At 34.3% G+C, this 19,140-nt stretch overlaps 1 protein-coding gene across 3 annotated transcripts in view; it reads right to left on the bottom strand.

Moving 5' to 3' along the window:
• The window catches only part of SLC12A2 (solute carrier family 12 member 2), a 101,992-nt gene that overhangs the window by 3,892 nt on the left and 78,960 nt on the right, over positions 1-19,140 (bottom strand). For 2 of the 3 annotated variants that reach the window (XM_004384298.3, XM_023738697.1), the window contains 8 exons: positions 15,979-16,085; positions 12,404-12,483; positions 10,077-10,196; positions 6,870-6,917; positions 5,315-5,437; positions 3,792-3,903; positions 1,842-1,928; positions 277-412 (listed from right to left, as the gene is read on the bottom strand). In XM_004384298.3, the coding sequence (XP_004384355.1) occupies positions 277-412; positions 1,842-1,928; positions 3,792-3,903; positions 5,315-5,437; positions 6,870-6,917; positions 10,077-10,196; positions 12,404-12,483; positions 15,979-16,085 (813 nt within the window). Of the gene's footprint in view, positions 1-276; positions 413-1,841; positions 1,929-3,791; positions 3,904-5,314; positions 5,438-6,869; positions 6,918-10,076; positions 10,197-12,403; positions 12,484-15,978; positions 16,086-19,140 lie in introns of those variants that run through there. The other variant, XR_002825317.1, reaches the window with a different exon arrangement.

Below are 19,140 nucleotides of genomic sequence, written 5' to 3'. Positions count from 1 at the left end.
AGATCATTTGAAAATTAAAATCTACCATGGTTCATCATTGTACATTTAAGTAAAAAGAAGCCAAAATGAATTGATTGCATAATAAAAAATATCTGTTCCCTGTTTTTTTTAAAAATCTGATGTTTTACATTCTCCACACATAAATTCAACTTAAGGTAGATTTAATTTACACAACTGCTTCCTCTCATATCAAACTGAAGCTCTTGTTATTTACTTATGTTTTAAATATTAAAAAAAAAAAAAATCACAGGGCATATTACTGAAGAGAAAGAATACCTTGGTCTTATAAAGTTCAAGCTCATTATCTGTTATTAGCCATGGTTCATCTTCTTTCATTTTATCTGCAATATCCTGTTCTTTATCATCTTCATGAAGTCTGTATGGCTCAATCATTTCATCAAAAGCTACAATACTTAAAGCATAGAAAGAATATTGACAATAAACCATATTTTAAATTACATAACAGGAAACTGTAAACACTAAATTATAATTTGAAAAGTTAGTGCTTCTCATCTATTATGCTCCCCTTTATATCCTAACTATTACAATCACTTTGACAATTTATTTAGAAAATAGTAATCTTTGGTATCTCAGACTGATTAGAAATGTAGAACCACAGTCACAATAACAGAACTGTGATTTTAACTATTGCACCTGGTCTTCCTGTATGTAATCTACCCTTGTCCCCATACCCACGCTCTCAACCTAAACAGATTTTCATCACAGTAGACAAAATGATCCTTTCGAGCAATAGGGCAAATTCTGTTACTCCTTTACTCAAAACACCCAAAGGTGTTCCCAGCTCAAGTGTCATGAATAATGGTGTAAGAAAATGTACCAGAACATTTCGAAGGGAGGAAAGAGCAGACACTCAAAACTTAAGAAGTAGCAGAATTAATGTCCACATACAAAGACATTTAATTACTTAATAGGATAAAATAAAAAGAACATGAATGGCATTCTAATCCCCTAAACTGACCATATCTTTCAGTATCAAGTCTAGATCAAAACTCTTGGAATGTATTTTTTTGTAAGAAGAAATAATTTCCTGGTTAGAAGGTACTTACTATTTTCTATTTCAAATGAACTCTTTATACCAATTTTATTTATTCAACCTTTGTTGGAGAATAATTAAAATTATATATGATAAAATGAACATACATTTCATTATAACAACCTGTTTATACCATTTTTGGGTAGGCTATTCCAAAAGTGTCTGATTTGACTGAGAGAATTCTGACTGAAGGCAAATTCTCAGATTCTCTTATTTTAATAATATAACAAAATAGTAGAAATAGTTATGTGGAGTAGGGATCAAGTGGTCTTAATGAATGTGGAGGAGTCCCTGTGTGGTGCAGATGGTTAAGTGCTTGACTACCAGCTGAAAAGTTGGCAGTTGGAACCCACCCAGAGGCACCTTGGAAGACAGGCCTGGTGATCTGCTTCTGAAAGATCACAGCCTTGAAAACCCTATGCAGCAGTCAATTCTAAAGAACTGACTTGAAGGCAACCAACAGCACAATGAACGTGGGCAGGGACAATGCAAATATAAAGAACTCTAGGGAACTTCTGTGACATTAATGATTTTCAAAAATCACTTGCAGAGTAGTAACTGAAACTGTCTCTAAAAACTGACAGCCCCTTAGACTTGCTTCAGTATCTGCTACAGGCATACCAACTATCAGTGCTCATGCAAAAATTGGACCTCACATATAACCAAAAACAGGGGAAAAAAACCAAATAATTAGTTGTAAATTGATTTATCGGTTAATGGAATATTTAAGTAGTTCATCCATAAAAGGATTAAAAATTTGTACAGAGTAACTTATCCAACAACTTACTTTTCTTTCTTTGGTTTGGTATTAATATCTCCTAGGACCATGATGTCAGAGAAGTCTATCCGGAACTTGCTAAGCAAAGTAGCCATCCTGGAACAAAATGAACAGCATTGAGATTCATGAAGGATGTACTGAAGTGTTTTTATTCTAAGTAGGGCTGAATGCACATATGTGATTTATAGTCTATATATGAGTTATAGTCTACCAGTACTAAGTCCACCTGAGTTAATTCAAAAAGTACATTCACAAAGTAGGCTTTTAAATTCCCTGAGTAGAGACTTCTATTATATTCTTTTACTTTCTCTGGATCTCTCTATGGAGCAATAATGAATGGACAAAGCAAGGCATTAATAATGAAGTTTGAATGCCAAGCAGTTCTAAGTTAATTGTACTCAAATTATATTGATAAGTATATAGGTTTCAGTAAAAACTAGTAAATGGTTATTTCTGGATTATTCTTCTATGAAAAGAACAAAGCATATGTCAAGGCCCAAGTATGATTTTTGGGTTGGAACCAAACTGAAGATGGTCGATTTAGTTCACTACCGTCTTTTTTTTTTGTGGGTGGCAGGGGAGGTAGGGGAACTGGGATGGGCATGGAAGAGGAGCACCAACAAGCCCCTAACTTCCGGTAAATAAATAACGTTTCTTTCTGTTATACATAAGGTCACTATAAGCCAGAGCTGACCTGACGGCACTTAACAATAAATACCTTTTTGGAGACATAACTGGCAATGAAACATTGGTGGCAACAAGAAAAGAAACACACACAAGAAAAGCAATTAACAAAAAAGGATTTATTTTTAATAAGAGGAGAGTTTTTGAAATAAAAATAGTATTAGAAAGCAGATGAGTTTAACTTTTAAGTTCATTCCTAGTATTTGTTGTCTAATTCACTATTTGAAATGAATAAACACCTAGTTAAACCTGGAGTCTACTTATTAAGTGCCTGCTACATGCATGGCAATGTGCTAAACGTTACAGGGCTCACACAACTGAAATTTAAGGTAAGGAAAGAAGTATAATACAAGCCAGAATGTAATGAGTGGTATCAGAGTATTGTGACTCAGGAAGGAAATATAACAGCTAGTACAGGCTCAAGGGAGAAAAAGAAATAGGGAAGGCTTTATGAAGAAGGTGACCACTGAGCTGAGCTTTGAAGAATGGACTATTTTAAAAGATGAGAAGTGGAGTAAGAAGCTATTGTAGAGTTTACAGTAGGCAAAGGAGTAAAAGCCTGAAATCACATAAATGTTCAGAAGTGTGAGCTGAAGTACAAGGGCATGTCTGGGGGAACAGGAGATAAAAATGGAATGGGAGAACAGATCGTGAAGGGCCTTGAATGCTGCATGACAGCAATTAAACCTTCTACAGTTAAGTAATGGAGAAGTTGTTAAAGTATTTGGGGCAGAAGAATCCTGTGATCAAAGCTCTGCTTTCCAAACATGAACCTGGGAGCAATGTGTACAGTATACTGGAAAGGTAAGAGATAAGACACAAGACTACTTGCAGTGCAGGAGAGAAGCACTGAAACCAGTAGCAGAATTGGGCAGTACAGAAGGAAAGATGTTGGATGACATGGCATCCTGCATTTCTGCTGTCTAGAAGCCTACAAAACATATCCCATATGTGAACATGTTATCTTTGTGTACTTTCTCCCGATTAAAATTAAAAGCCACTTAGAGCTTTATTTAATGCTCCAGTATTAAAGAAGACCTACAATGCCGAAAATGTTTTTAAAAATATTACATATTAAAACTAAGTATCAACAACTTAAGCATGAACATAAAATTAAAGAGACTGAGGTTTTATTTGTGTAGCTGGAATTTTGAGCTTCAGCACAGAATGGAACAACATGACTGACATTTTCTGGGTTGTCTAATTTTAATCCGATCAAATCTATATTGTGATAACAAAGTACTACTGGATAAATGCCCTTTAAGATAAACTTACGCTCTCCGGTCATGGTCTATTCTGTTTATTTTTCCTCCAATGAATACTCTAATCTTACAGTCTTTCCATTTTTTCTTGGTAGTCAGAAGATAAGGTATCAATAAGGTCAAACCTGAATCATAAAAATACAACAAATCATTTATTAAATGCTAATTTCTCAATCAAGAATTTTTTATCCAGTTTAGTCTCTAAGAATGTTTACCACAGGAGCAAGGAAGACAAATCATTGGAGTTAGGGCTCACATAAGGGCAGCCCAGTGGCACAGTGAGGTCTGGCATAGTTGGGAGATTAGCTACATACAGGATTCATATTCAATTGAAGATAATGGGAACCAGGTTTCTCACTGAAATGGGAAATATGAAAAAGGAGAAAGCTGGACTGAACCTGAACCCTGCAGTGTTGGACTAGAATCGGTTTTCAATCGATGTCTATACATATACACACAAAACATATACATGTATTATTTCCTAGCTCTGTCCACTGGCCTCTCAGTGGACAGAGCTAGGAAATGAACATGTATGGTTATATCATCCTAGTAGTAATGAGTATGTCTAATGGCGCAATCTTTGTTTCTAAATACCATCCTCCAGCGAAAGGAACTAAGGCTCCTAAGTTAGTTCCATGGCTTGAGTAAAGACAGTACAACACTGAGCCTGGAAAATCTTATTGTGTCAGAAAGAAAGGGCTTCTTTCTAAGAGTGATTGAGACATGACAAACAGACACAAAAGCCTGCTTAAATGGGATCCTGCTGTCCAAATCTGGAACAATTTGAACATTAAAACAAATAATGTGTGTAACAAGTTATATCCCACTGAATAAAATAGGAATCCACGACTCCACATGACAGAAATAGAGAAAGCTTTTTCTTACAGTAGAAAGCCAATAAATGAAGAAATGATGGGACTGGAAAAATCTCCATTGAGCAATAACAATAATGAATTCAGGTAAGAAACATCAGTGGATGCTTAAGATAGTCCTAAAAGTTGTAGGAAGAATGAGATATTTACATAGTCTCAAACTAATTCCCTCCTAAATGCTTGTAATTATAAAAGGTGGTGGTGGTGGTAACTTTACAGTGAAAATCACCTTACTCAATGGTCAAAGTTAACTTCACCACTGATGGGACAAATCAACATCACATGCCACTTGGTAAAATGCAGTCAGAAGAGCACAGCCATCACTTCTGTGTATTTCTGCCAAATATATATAACCTGAGACTAATTATAGTGAAACATCAGGCAGTACTCCAAATTGAGTGACATTCTACAAAATGGCCTGTTCTATTAAAACTATTAAGGTTGTGAAGGTCAAGGAAGGACTGAGCAACTGTTCCAAATTAAAGGGCACTGAAGAGACATGACAACTATGTGCAACACCTGATTCTGAAATTAATCCCTTTGCTTTTAGGAACATTGGTGAAATGTGAAAGGGGTCTCTAGGTGAAGAGTACATGAGGCTTCTTCCTACTATTCTCACAAATTCAGTAAATTTGAAATTATTAAAAAAGTCTATTAACCTTACCTCCATCATCAAAAAGCCACCAGACATCAATAGTGTTCTTTCCTTGTTTTTTCTGAAACTGTGTACTAGCTTCAAGAAGCTTTTGGTCAGCTACATTTAAAGGCACAACAGGGCCTTTGGATTCTAAAGGATTAAGCAAAAATAGAAGATGTAAGGGAGGTAAATATTAAAGCTAAAGCCTCCCTTGCTGAATTCCTATAGTATCCTAACTTTTGTATATTCAAATATGTTTACATTATACAGTTATAGCCATTATACGCTTTAAATTGTCTATAATTTAAACATACTTATAAAATAGCTACAGATAAGTATCTTTAAAATTGCTAAATGCAAATTATCTTACCTAGTTTTTAATATTTTGAAGCATTCTGAATAAATGTAAATGAATCATAAATACCAATATACCAATCATAAATAATCAAGAAGATTACACCTGACTGCTAGATTTTGGTTCTTGAAAAGTTGTTTTAAGCTAAATGGTTAAGCTTATACCTGTTCTGTGAACATATTTCCTTCATAATACGACCTCTCAATAATATAAAGCTCAAAAATATTTTAAAATAAAAAGTTATCTGCAACATAAACGATAGAATGAAGTTGAAGATTTACTAAAACCATCTTACTAATATTTCTTAGTTTAAAGAAAATCTCCCTCATTTTTCCCTAAATTTTGTTCCTTCAAAATATGATAGCCAAATCTAAAGCCATAGAACCACCTCATCTTTCTCTGAACCACAGAAAGATGGTGGGAACTCATTGGAAGGACACTGATCTGCCGCAGATCTAAAGGACAATAAACAAAGGAGTTCCCATTCATTTCTAGGAATTAAAAAGAAAAAAAAACACAAAAAACCAACATCAGCCCTGTGAGCAAGCAAATGACTGTCATGAAACTCCTACACCAAAATTTTAAAGCAGAAATCCCCAAGAGGAAATCTAATCACTTCTGCAGAATGTCTGTCATTCACTTTTCATGCTGCCATGACGTGTGCAAACATGACGAATGATTTTGCATGATGAAATAATATGGCTACCAAACCACACTGCTCCATAACTCTCACCTCTATCTCCTTTTCATAAAATTCATGTATGTTGACATGACTGTGTATCTCCCAAACGCAGCAGGACTGTGAGAAATATTATAATTTTTGAAATGAAAAATATATTAGTATCAAAATTAAGGACTTGGCTGGGTACAACTGATGGTAAAGAGTGACACTAAGTCAGCCTAACTCAGTGTCTCTACTTATCATCTAAACCATGCAGTGTAAATTAAAAAAAAAAAAAAAATTAATAACTGACTTTCAGGATTTGAATATTTAAGAAATGTCATGATGATTTAAAAGAATGTTTGTGATATACCACCTACTCCTAGGCAGATTTGCTTTTTAGTTGGACTAGTGTTAACTTTTCTAATCTGCATTTAATAAATAACATCACCTCACCATGGAAATAAAATAAAGGCAAAAGAAATAAATAAATAATAATAGAGTTGGAGTTAAAGAGTTAACAGTATGAAAAAAGAAATTAAAATAAAATCATGAAAAATGCCTGCCTTTTTTCAACAGTGGCTGAGTTGGAGTCTTGCCATCCTCTTCCTCATCTAGATTATGTTTAAAAAACACAAAATACAGGTTAATTGCCTTTATATTAGGAAAATAATGAAAATGTAAATAGAGCACATTTATAAACAAAACATTGCATGAAACAACAGTCCATGAAAATTAATCAAGACTGAAGATTAATAGTTTCTACACTAACTTTCAGGATATTTAAAAGCAAACATGAGACCCCTCCTACAGGGTTACTGATAAACATTCACCCCTACTAAATTTTATTCCTATAAAAGTGTCAAGAAATCTTACCAGAGTTTTTAAAGTTCATATTTGAAATTAGTTGAAAAACTGCTGAACTATGACTTCTAGAGTATGACAGTAAAAACTGATATTGCAGAGGACAGGGAAGCTGGTAACAGGGAACCCAAAGTTGAGCAGGAAGAGTGTTGACATGTCGTGGGGCTGACAACCAATGTCACAAAACAATATATGTACTAATTTTTTAACGAGAAGTTAATTTGTTCTGTAAACCTTCATCTAAAGTACAATAAAGTACACTGCAGATAATACATAGACTTGAAATATGCCATTGCATCACTGTGACTGAAAAGTAATTTTAGAAACATTTGGTGACTATTTGGTTACTTGTAAAAATTAAATCACCACTTGAAATACTAAGGAATATGATCAGAGACAGAAGGCTTTTGATTTATGTAAAATGACAGGTTATAAAGCAGAGATTTTCCACCAAATATATAAATTTATATATGTATGCATGCCATGAATGCCTATATCCATCAATTTACAGATGTGTAATTATCTTTCTGGAGTTTAAAAACCAAAAAACAAACCCACTGCCATCAACTCGATTCCAACTCATAGAGACCCTATAGGACAGAGTAGAACTGCCCACAGGGTTTCCAAGGCTGTACACCCTTACGGAAGCAGACTGCCACATCTTTCTCCCTTGGAGCGGCTGGTGGTTTGAACCCCCGACCTTTAGGTCAGCAGCTGAGCATTCAACCATTGTGCCACCAGGGCTCCTTTCTGGGGTCTACAGTTTCCCAAATCTCAATTTTTTCCTAAATATAAGTTTGTTATATTATGTATTACTTGTTTGTTTAAGGCAGATAATACTCCTGACTTGGGCTGGAAAGGGTATATTGCAGTGTGCTCTAGAGTTAGATTCCCAGGGTTCTAATATTACCTCTACCCCCTTTTCTACTCTGTAGACTTGAGCTAGTTACTTAACTCATGATTTTCCTCATTTGTAAAAAGGGTTAACAGTACCCATCTCTTAAAGCTGTTATATTGGGAGTACTAATGCACTTAGTTTAGTGCCTAGCACAAAGTGAGTACTCAAAGGGTGCTCTTTTTGTCTCCTTGCTTATTGTTTGCTTCAATGACCAGGACAGACATAGCCAAACACTCATGATTAAATAGCTAGAGTAGAATGTTTGTAATTCTGAAGACTCTTAAAATTACTTAAAGTTTTCCATAAAATTTTGCTAATTTTGAAAATATCTGGCTAAAATAAACATAAAATAAAGCTGATGCTACTTTTTAATGTTACTTTTTCTTATCTCTTAATGCTACTTATTTCTTATGCCTATTATGGAATGAAAAGCATTTCATTATTACACTTAATTTTATATTGTTAAATATTATTATTCTTAAAAAGGATCGGTCTTTCATGATACTAAAATTTATAAATTTAACTATGGACATTCTGCATTCATTTAAAAGAGCTCAGAAATGCCAAGGAAATCTTGACATTTAAAAATGATTTAAACTGTGTTTAAGGCATTTAGATTTTTACAATAAAAATTTGTGCAGAAATTAACTGACCCAGTTTCCTACTCTATAAAAATAAATGTCCTCATAAGACCATGACACATTCATAAGCTAATATATGGATATATCTACTATACTGTGGGTACACAGAGTAGATGCTCAATAAGTATTACTTCTTCCACTCCCACTATAACGTTACCTACTATTTCCTAACAGATGGTAGAGGAAAAGTCTGTTTTAGGCAAGAGAAAAGGATTGGAAAAAAAAAAATGTTATGAGGAAATGAAAGAATGTATACCAAAAACTAAATGCAGAAACATAAAAACAGTTATCAGAATCAGTTTATAGAAAAAAATTATAATCAAGCCAGCAAAGAACAGAAAGAAAAAATGGATCTCAACTCAACCTTGAAATACTACTGCTCTAAGAAAACAAGGTAAGTAAGAAGGAAAAGAAATAAAAGCAACGTTAATGCTTCTAAGTCATCTAGAGGAGATCCATTTCAGAGAGACATGATTTGTTCAAGAATATCAATTTCAGGGAAAAAAACAGGAATTATTTTACAGGAGTCGAAAGTATGATATGGTTTAATGATTTACAGTGCAGTTTTTTTTGTCGCGTGTCAGCTGAGAATAGGACAGATGGAGATACTCGACTGAACAGAGGTAGGAGAGTGAGGGTAGGAGAGTAAGATTTGGAAGTCATCCCTCTTTCCTTCTCATAAACATGAAATATACATTTGTGGATAAAATTATCTGAAAGTCTCTTAAGATTCTGAAATCTTTTTGTGGTCTATAGGGTCACATAAGCCATGAGGGACGTTATATCTGTAAATTACGGTCTCATAGTTCAGCAACCAAGTACCCACAGCTAGTTTCTTCAGACAGGGACTAAATTGAACTATAAACTTTCATTTGACACTACATTGTTTTTTCTGAACATCTACAGATGTAGTAGGTATAAAAACATTTTTAACATTATCAACACATAAACAAAACCCCTTATATTTAAATCTTGTTTTACTAAAAAAAAGTTAATTTTTAAATGCTATTCCCTTCATAATGTTATCATATGCTATACACATAAGATTTACTGTTTCTTTCCAAGTTCAGATTTAAACTATGCTTCAAATTAAAATGTTTTATTTACAGCGAGTAGATAAAAACACAAGAGCAAATTTGCAAATAATAAATTGACGTGGTTTCTGTTCAATGATTGAGCTTTAATAGCTTAAAATACCTAGTCATTTTGAAGCCAGTTTTGAAAGGCATAAATTTTACCTGAGCAACTAGAAATGAACAGTACAAGTATGAGAATGGGTTACTTTATAAGGCATGTTATATAATAAAAATCATTCCCCCAAAATTAAAACACTACCAGTAATAAAATTTCTTGTTTCAATGAAAAATTACCTTTAACAGTTTTTTCACCAGATTGTTTGGAAGTATCTAAATCTGATGTTTTACTATATTCCACACTTAGTACTACATCCTTGGCACCAGGAGATTTCTCTTGTGATGACAGTAATTCTTCTGTGGACATAAAAGCATTTAAAATATTATCTAATACTTAAACTGTTAAAAAAGCTTCATGGTTTAATCACAATTAAGTGACATTTTTAAGCAAACTTTCTTATGAGATAATAAATTTACTGTAAATTATTTCTGATGTAAACAAATGTCATAATGTTTTGAAAGGACTATTCACTTAAATATCTGAGTGACAAATAAGTGATCAGTAATGAGTGAAATTCATGAACAGCAGAAGAATAATTTATAAAATGTGAATGAATACTACTCCAAAAGAAACTTACAAATATGAAGAGTTGAAATATGACAGATGTTCATATGCATGTTAGAAGATGACAGATAACATTGAAATATTACACTCTTGACTACAGAGTCAAGACCAGAGTCTTTTCCTAAGCTCATCGTGAAAGTATCACTTATTTCTTTTTAAAGCAATTTCTTCGTTTTCTGTGTTTTTGGCAAAAGGTTAGTAAACATTTAACTTCCACCATTAAAAACATTTATCATAAAGACAAATGTAATATGAAATGGATAATCTGTTCGTATCCTCATCACTTATGCACGTGAATGAAGACAAGAGTAGAAGCTACAGGAGCCTAGGTGCCAGGACACAGCCTTATCTCCTTTTCAATCTTCACAACAACCCTATGAGGTAATTAGGTTTTAACAAATTAAGAAACCGAGGCTCAGAAGTCAGCAAATTATCCCAAGCTACAAAATGATTAAGAGGAAAAGCTGCACTTTTTAACCCAGATCTGCCTACCTCCAAAGCCTGTGCTCTTAGTCTGATGCCAAACTGAATTCCTATCTCCAAATCCTACTGGTGATAAATAAGGCTTTTCAAAAATGATTCATAATGATTATAAATACTTGAAAATATTTTTTATAGTTTCAATCACATTCAAACCTCTGTAAATTATTAAATTATGTAGTTAGCCAAACTGCGATACTTTTGAGAGTAAAAGGGAACACTGCTAGTAATTATGCAGGGATAACAAGTATAAATTGGATGTACTAAACAAACCTCAATCACTGTCAGAGCAAGAGAGAATTGAAACAAATACAGTGTTTTGCAAGGCCTACTCCAGAGTGGAGCCCTGGTGGTGCAGTGGTTAAGAGCTACAGTTGCTAACCAAAAGGTCAGCAGTTTGAATCTACCAGCTGTTCCTTGGAAACCCCGTTTTACTCTGTCCTGTAGGGTCACTGTAAGTCAGAACAGACTTGACGGCAACGACTTTTGTTTTTTTTAATTGTCCCGGTGGCACAATGGTTAAAGCACTTGGCTGCTAACCAAAAGGTTGGCGGTTTCAACCCATCAGCCGCTCCTCGGGAGAAAGATGTGGCAGTCTACTTCCATAAACGTTTACAGCCTAGGAAACCCTATGAGGTAGTTCTACTCTGTCCTACAGTGTCGCTGTGAGTTGGAATCAACCTGACAGCACACAACAACAACTCCAGAGTAAGAAAATACATTTTCAGCAAGCCATACTTTTGAGTTATGTGGATAAAGATCTCAAAGCGTTCCTTTCAAAACTGCAGGATGAGCTGGTGGTGGTATTTATGTATTTACAACAGTTTAAATATATAAATAGACAAGAAGAGCTCATTCTCTGTCTCTGGTGATGCCATAGCCTTAGTTAAGTGATAATTTGGTTAATTAACTGATAAGGGTAAAATATTAAATATGCAAATTTTCTCAAGTTCATATTTTAAAAACTACCAGGAAATCATAAGAGGGTACAGAAATGTCTATAGGCTCTAACAAGTTGACAAAAGCAGTAATCACACCTTAATTAGGTTTCAACCTTCACTTAAAATAAATGCTTTAAAGGTAATCTATAGCATGGTTCCACTTATATAAACATGAAAATATCTAATGACTTAGTTGTTTAAAATTTTTTCCTCGGATTGTATTAACAAGTATTTTTAAAAATGTGGCTACTGTACAATCACAACTTATGTTTATTTCTCTTAAACTTGTAATTTGAGTTGAATTTGATTCTCTCTGTAATAATCACTAACCATCATCTAGCTGGGTAGACAGAAAACACAAACTTTGGTACAGTTGAATAGATGTCATCTTAAGATGGCACAGAATAGATGATAACTATTACAATTACTGAATAATTTGTAAGAATTATATATAATTTCTAACTAACAAAATAATTCATATTTTTTAATTAAAAAAACTTATTTTAAACAAGGTTTACCTTGTCCTTGAAGATGAGATATATCCAGACCCTCCTTTAAGCGGATAACCACCACTCCATATTGGATGTCAAAGGCATCACTATAATGGGGAGGGGGAAAAAAAAAAAAATCACAAAAATTTCTGTGTCCCCTCTATACAACAAAGGTAATAGGAGACAGAATCTCTAAAATTACTTTCAGCTTTAAATATCTGATTTTAATGTTTTAAAAATTACTTGATGGAATCTGCATGATGTTAATTTCAAATCCTACTCCATTCCCTTTCCTTTGTTCTGTAATATCCTTGAAAACTACGTAAGTGTAAATCTTTATAATATTAATACTGTACCTCCAAGCAAGCTGTTTAAAGTAGTGTATTTGTTTTTATTCTATCAGAAACAGTCCGACTAAAATTATGGAGAAACAATTTTCAGTCATCTCACTGTATCTGTACTCAGGCTATACACTTAAAGCCAAAAGAAACACACGAAGATAATGAAGAGAGACTTTGCTAAGAATGAGAACAGGTCATAGAATATGAGGAGTTTATTTCTAAAAAGGAGAAAGGGTATTTGAAATAATTTGGAAAAAAATTTTTTTTTTTTTTTTTACAAAATTCATCTACAAAATAGTCAAAAGATTTTATATGCATTTGGAAACATATATTCATATCTCCCTTTATTTACTTTAACCACAGATGGACACATCCTATGCACATGTAAAATACATTGAAACCGCAAAAGCAGCTAAAACCAGACTTAAAATCTGGAAAGTCACTAAAACCGTAAGTTATGTAAAGCCCACGTTCTTCTCAAATCTACTTAAAGAATTTAAAATTCCAAAAGTTCTGGTTGTTTTCCAAGAGTGGTAACAGGCTTAATCGGTACTTTAAATTATTGTATTTAATTATGCAAGTGATCCATAGTCACTGTATACATATTAAAATATAAAGATCTACTCATCTATAATCATATATAACAAAAAGAAAAAGTGAAAAATCAAATAAAATGATCAAATTATTGCTGGTACTGACAAATGGAAGAACGAGTTCAGGATATTATATGTGGTTGTAAAAGGTCTTTTTTTTTTTTTTTTAAATAACTGGGAGAGAATTTTGGCCTCATTCCTATGAGTTAAGTAAGGTCAAAGTAGACCTCTGGAGAAAGAAATTTAATGGACACATTAACCTCCCCCAGCTGTAGCTGAAAAACCTAATATACTAGAGAAGAAATGATTATAAGTATTCTTAAGTTAATAAATCAAGTGAATCAAAATCAATTTCTTTAAAGAAAAGTCAGGGGACGTACTCCCCGAGTTTATTTTCATATTAAAATAGCCAAATATTTTTGCTTTAAGCTATAGAAATTGGTGGAAAGTAGTTTCAGACCACATACTGTTAATATAAAGGTAATAATAAAGTCCACACTAACTGATATTTAGAGCCACAACCAAAACATTAGGGGGAAGTGTCCCAAGATAAAAGGATGAACAGTGTCATTGTTTTAAAACTGCCATTAATTTCTGATTCTAGACACCAGAGAGCAATGCTTGACCTATCGTTTAATTGCTGCCTGATAATGGTGGTTAAGAGCTATGGCTGCTAACCAAAAGGTCAGCAGCTCGAAGCCACTGGGTGCTCCTTGGAGATACTATGGGGCAGTTCCACTTTGTCCTATAATGTCGTTATGAGTCAGAATCAACTTGATGGCAACAAGTTTGGTTTGGTACAATACTCAGGGCAAACACTCACTTTAATCCTTAAACGGCCAGTCAGGAAGACTCCTTCCTTCCAGTGCTCTCATTATGAGCAACTACTATGAAAGAATTATTTGCCCAAAAAACATGATTTTCTAGGATAATTACTCCATCCACTGGTTTTGTGTCTCGAGAAAAAAGCATGCACAGCCATAGCCGACATGATATAACCTATCTCTCACACTGTCCTTTTGTCCCTAATCCCCACATATACAAGTATAGAGAGAATTAGAAAGCGAGAGTAAGATTTTGCTTACAAGAAGGTAACGAACCCAGAGCCAGCAGCAGTCACAACCTACAAGGAACTGGTAGAGCTTTTATTTTACCAAAAGTATTTAATCATTAGCTGGAAAATCTTGTTCACCAGATATGAAGAGATTTTTTTTTTTTTAAAGTAAAGTATGAGCCCTGGTTATTTCCTCAAAGATTCTTGAAGGTAGGTAGGAAAACAATTATGTGTAAAACGGGTAAATAAGCATGTGGTTTTGTCTATAGATACAACAGGAATTCCAGCAGGGGAGATAATTTCAGCGAGTTAAGGGAAATCAGGAATCCTGGGGTGGCGTAAATGTTTAAGTGCTTGACTACCAGCCAAAAGGTTGGTTGGTGGTTCAAACCCACCCAGAGAAAGCTTGGAAGACAGCCCTGGTGATCTGCTTCTGGAAGGTCACAGCCTTGAAAATCCTTTGGAGTAGTTCTACTTTGCACACATGGGGTTGCCATGAGTTGGAATCGACTCAGCGACAACGAACAACGACAATAACAAAAGGGTAATCAGATCAAAATTTACCTGAATTTGGTCTTAGAGCTACTCTGCCAAATGTAAATTATACAATAACAACAAGAAGGACAGTTGTTTGTATATGATGAAATACTTTATAAGAGGAAGTAACCCCTTCTTCATTGGTGGCTATGACAAGAAGAATACTATTCTTCAATCCAGTTTGGTGTGGTGGGAGGTAATGCTTATCTCTATAGAGCAATGTGAACAAAATCAACAGACTTGTTAAGCAAACCTCAGAATGCTAGGAAAGGAGACACTTTTGAAGATTAAGAAGCAAATCTAGCAAAAATAAAAAGAAGTTTTTTCTTATTAAATAACCCACTCAGTTAAAAAAGCATTTGTGGTAGATAACATTAAAGAGATACATACACAAAAAACTGTAATAATATAAACAGTAAAACTGGAAAGACAAAGTAATGAAAGAATAAAAGAACTTTCTAGACAAACCATAAGAAGGAAGTTAAAGCGACATTTAAAAAAAAAACAAAAAACAAAAAACAAAGCTGTCTGATAAAGATCATTGGAAACACCACTAAAAAATCAATAGTAAACTCACACTTTTCAAGGTGGAAAAGCAAAATACGTAATTTAAAATGTAAATAAATTAATGGATGAACCAAATGATTAACTGCAAAATTAGGTGGAGATGGGAACAGACCTAGTCCTCTGAGGTTGATCACAGTGAATGAATGAAATGTCCTTCCTCAGCCTAAGGCATTATAATGACATAGCTTAGAAGGTGATAGGTCTGAGAATATTTGGAAAGTTGGCTCAGGAGCAGCTATAAGGAAGTCACAGTATACACACTTGCATGTAATAAATGTATGTACATCTGTGTGAATGTGCATGAGTGTGTAAAGAGACAGAGAAAGATTAATAAAAAAATCTGTTACTAGATCCTCAATTTAGAACCTAGAAGACCACCATGACCCTTTTCACTGTTATGCTTCTACTATTTGAGACTATAAGAGAAACAGGCTTCAAAAACGTGTGCAGGCTTGCAAAACAAACATTTTCTGAACAACCAATCAGGTTATTAATTAAAAAGATACTTACTGAAATACATTTATATACATATCCACATCCCTCATATCTGCTTGCAACCAATCTTTCTTAAATCCAAGGACAAGCGTGTTTGGTTTCATACGACCGAGACCAGCAGCCTAAAATATAGGATAAACACAGCGTTAAAGAACTATACAACAAAATGTTTTTAAATGATGAAACTCTTCAGACAGTCTCTCAACATTTTAAAATTATAGACCCTTTTTTTTTTTTTAAGCATCTGATACATGTATATTTACTTATAAATTACATGTAAGAGCCCTGGTGGCACAGTGTTAAGTGCTTGGCTGCTAATCAAAAGCTCGGCAGTTGGAATCCACAAGCTGCTAGTTGGAAACCCTATCGGACAGTTCCACTCCATCCTACAGGGTCGCTATGAGTCAGAATCAACTCAATGGCAAGGGGTTATAGCATTCATATACTACTTATAATTAAACATATACAAAGGATGTTAAAAGTGAATTACTTGAAGAAAAGTTTTAAATTTATTTTTTTTTATGATCTACCAAAATTTTCATATTTTTACTCAGAGAAATATGATGGAACATACTTCATCTTTAAAAAAAAAAAAATCACAATAATACAATGGGCTCATTCTAAGTTATATATTTTGCTTCTAGGTTTTAATGGGCTGTTATCAAAAGTCCAGATGGTTTATTTTGCATTGTTGGCTGCAATTCTGAATCACATCAACACTAAATTTTCAACCCTTTCTACCAATCATGTAAAAGTTTCTGGTGAAATCAGGCTAATGTCCATCCTCAATTGTTCCAACAGTCAAGCTCATTTGGAGTTGCAGTCCAATATGCTGAACTAGTATCTCCAAAAGTACAATGAATCTCTCTTCTTTTGTAAGTTTTAAAAACGTGGGAAAATTCTATTTCCAAGATTGTGCACACATAAGTTTTTATAAGTTCCATAATTAAACCATTTTTGTAAAAGATTAAATCAATTCAAATATTTTTAAGTGCCAAGCATGTGCTAGACAGACACTGTCCTAAGCACTTGGGATAATTAGGGAACAAAAGAAATAACTCAACCTTGTAAAGCCTACATCCATTTTCAAAATGTTCTATTCATAGGTAAGTTTCCTTCAAAAACCAGATTTTGTATTTCACTCACTATTAAAAAGTTACCTTTACTTTGAAGGGATAGATAAAGAATATTCATTTGTGTGTTTTAAACTGCTTTCTAGGTAGACAGTAACCACACAACATATACTGAAAACTTTTTTTAAAAGAAAAACAAGAAATATCTTATCTCGAAGTATAGCTTCTGAAAGAACTAAGCTACAAGATCAATTGGTAACTTCTAAACAGTCCAAAATACTGTGAAGGTCTCTATCCTTCTCGTCACAAAATTTTCTCATGATTCTACTATTACTAAAAAGTTTTATTTTTATGAAATTAACAATGACAGTCTGCAGCACTCTGTGCACTTCTGCTTTCAACTATATTATTCCAACAACTTTCCTTTGAATGATGTAGTAAAGCAATTTCACATGAATGACTCTCATCCCTAAATCCTCCTTAAATTCTAATTAAGGGGGCACAGTCATGGATACTTCCCAGACATAACCAAGCACCTCATGGGATGTATTTACTGGGTTTGAAGGCTTAGGACCATAGTCTCGTGGGACAAGTTGGTCAACTGGCACAACATAGTCCATAAGTTTGTTCAAAATCCTAGTTTGGTGAGTACCATCTGAGGGCTTAAAAGCTTGCGAGTGGCCATCTAAGATACAACTTTTGGTCTCTACTCATCTGGAGCAAAAGAGAAAGAAGGAAATCAAAGACTCAAAGAAACTAGTCTACTGTGATTAATAACCTACATGAACTACACCTCATCTATCCTGAAGCCAGGAGAAATAGATGGTGCCCAGCTGTCACTACCAACTGCTCTGACCAGGGTCACAATAGAAGGTGCTGGAGAGAATGGGAGAAAAATGTAGAACAGAACTCAAATTCCTAAAAAAGGCCAGACTTACTGGACCAGTAGAGAGTAGGGGAACCCCTAGATGACTGCCCTGAAATACACTTCAAACTTTGAACTGAAACAGCCCTTGGAGGTCACCTTTCAGCTAACCAACACGAAATAAACATCATCATCCATGAGTACAGTGCTCCTGTATTTAAAAAAAAAAAAAAAAAATCATCTATATGAGGCCAAATGGTCAACATTTACCCTAAAGCAGCGATAAGAAGGCAAAGGGGGCAGGGAAGATAGATTAATGGAAATAGAACGAGAACGGAAATAATGAGAATGCTGACACAATGTGAAAAATGTAACCAATGTAACTGAACAATGTGTACTTACATTGTTAAATGGGAATCTAATTTGCTGTGTGAACTTTCACCAAAAACACAATAAAATACTATTTAAAAAAAAAATTCTAATCAAAATAGCTATTCAGTTAGTGGTAATGCTTTCAGTTTCCATAAAACATTATATGTATTAAAGAAGTAATTTTTTCTTTTTTTTTTTTTTATTGTACTTTAGGTGAAGGTTTACAGAATAAATATTTTCTCATTAAACAGTCAGTACACATATTGTTTTATGACATTGGTTAACAGCGCCACGACATGTCAACACGCTCCTTTCTTGACCTTGCAGGACCTTTTTCTTTTTTGGTGAAAATGTACATAGCCAAAGATATACCATTTCAAAAACTTCTACGTGTACAATTCAGTTCCGTCAATTACGTTCTTCTAGTTGTGCTGCTATTCTCACTTTAGATGAAGGTTTACAGAACAAAACAGTTTCTCATTAAACAGTTAGTACACATATTGCCCTATTGACAATGGTTAAGAACCCTACTGCATGTCAACATTGTTCTTACTCAACCTTGGGTTCCCTATCACCAGCTTTCCTGTCTCCTTCTGCCTTCTAGTCCTTGTCCCTGGACTGCTGTGCCTCATTAGTCCCGTTTTGTTTTATAGGGCTGGCCAATCCCCAGCTAAACGGTGAACCTCGGGAGTGACTTTACGACTGAGCTAAAGGGTGCCCGGGGGCCATACTCTTGGGGTTTCTCCAGTCTCTGTCAGGCCAGTAAATCTGGTCTTTTTTTGTGTGTTAGAATTTTGTTCTACATCCTTCTTCAGCTCTGTCCAGAACCCTCTGTTGTGATCCCAGTCAGAGCAGTCAGTGGTGGTA

Source organism: Trichechus manatus, unplaced genomic scaffold (genome assembly GCF_000243295.1).
Source record: "Trichechus manatus latirostris isolate Lorelei unplaced genomic scaffold, TriManLat1.0 scaffold00121, whole genome shotgun sequence".
Classification (NCBI taxonomy): domain Eukaryota; kingdom Metazoa; phylum Chordata; class Mammalia; order Sirenia; family Trichechidae; genus Trichechus; species Trichechus manatus.
The sequence above is the reverse complement of the archived record's forward strand: the minus strand, read 5'-3'. Positions and strand labels throughout refer to the sequence as shown.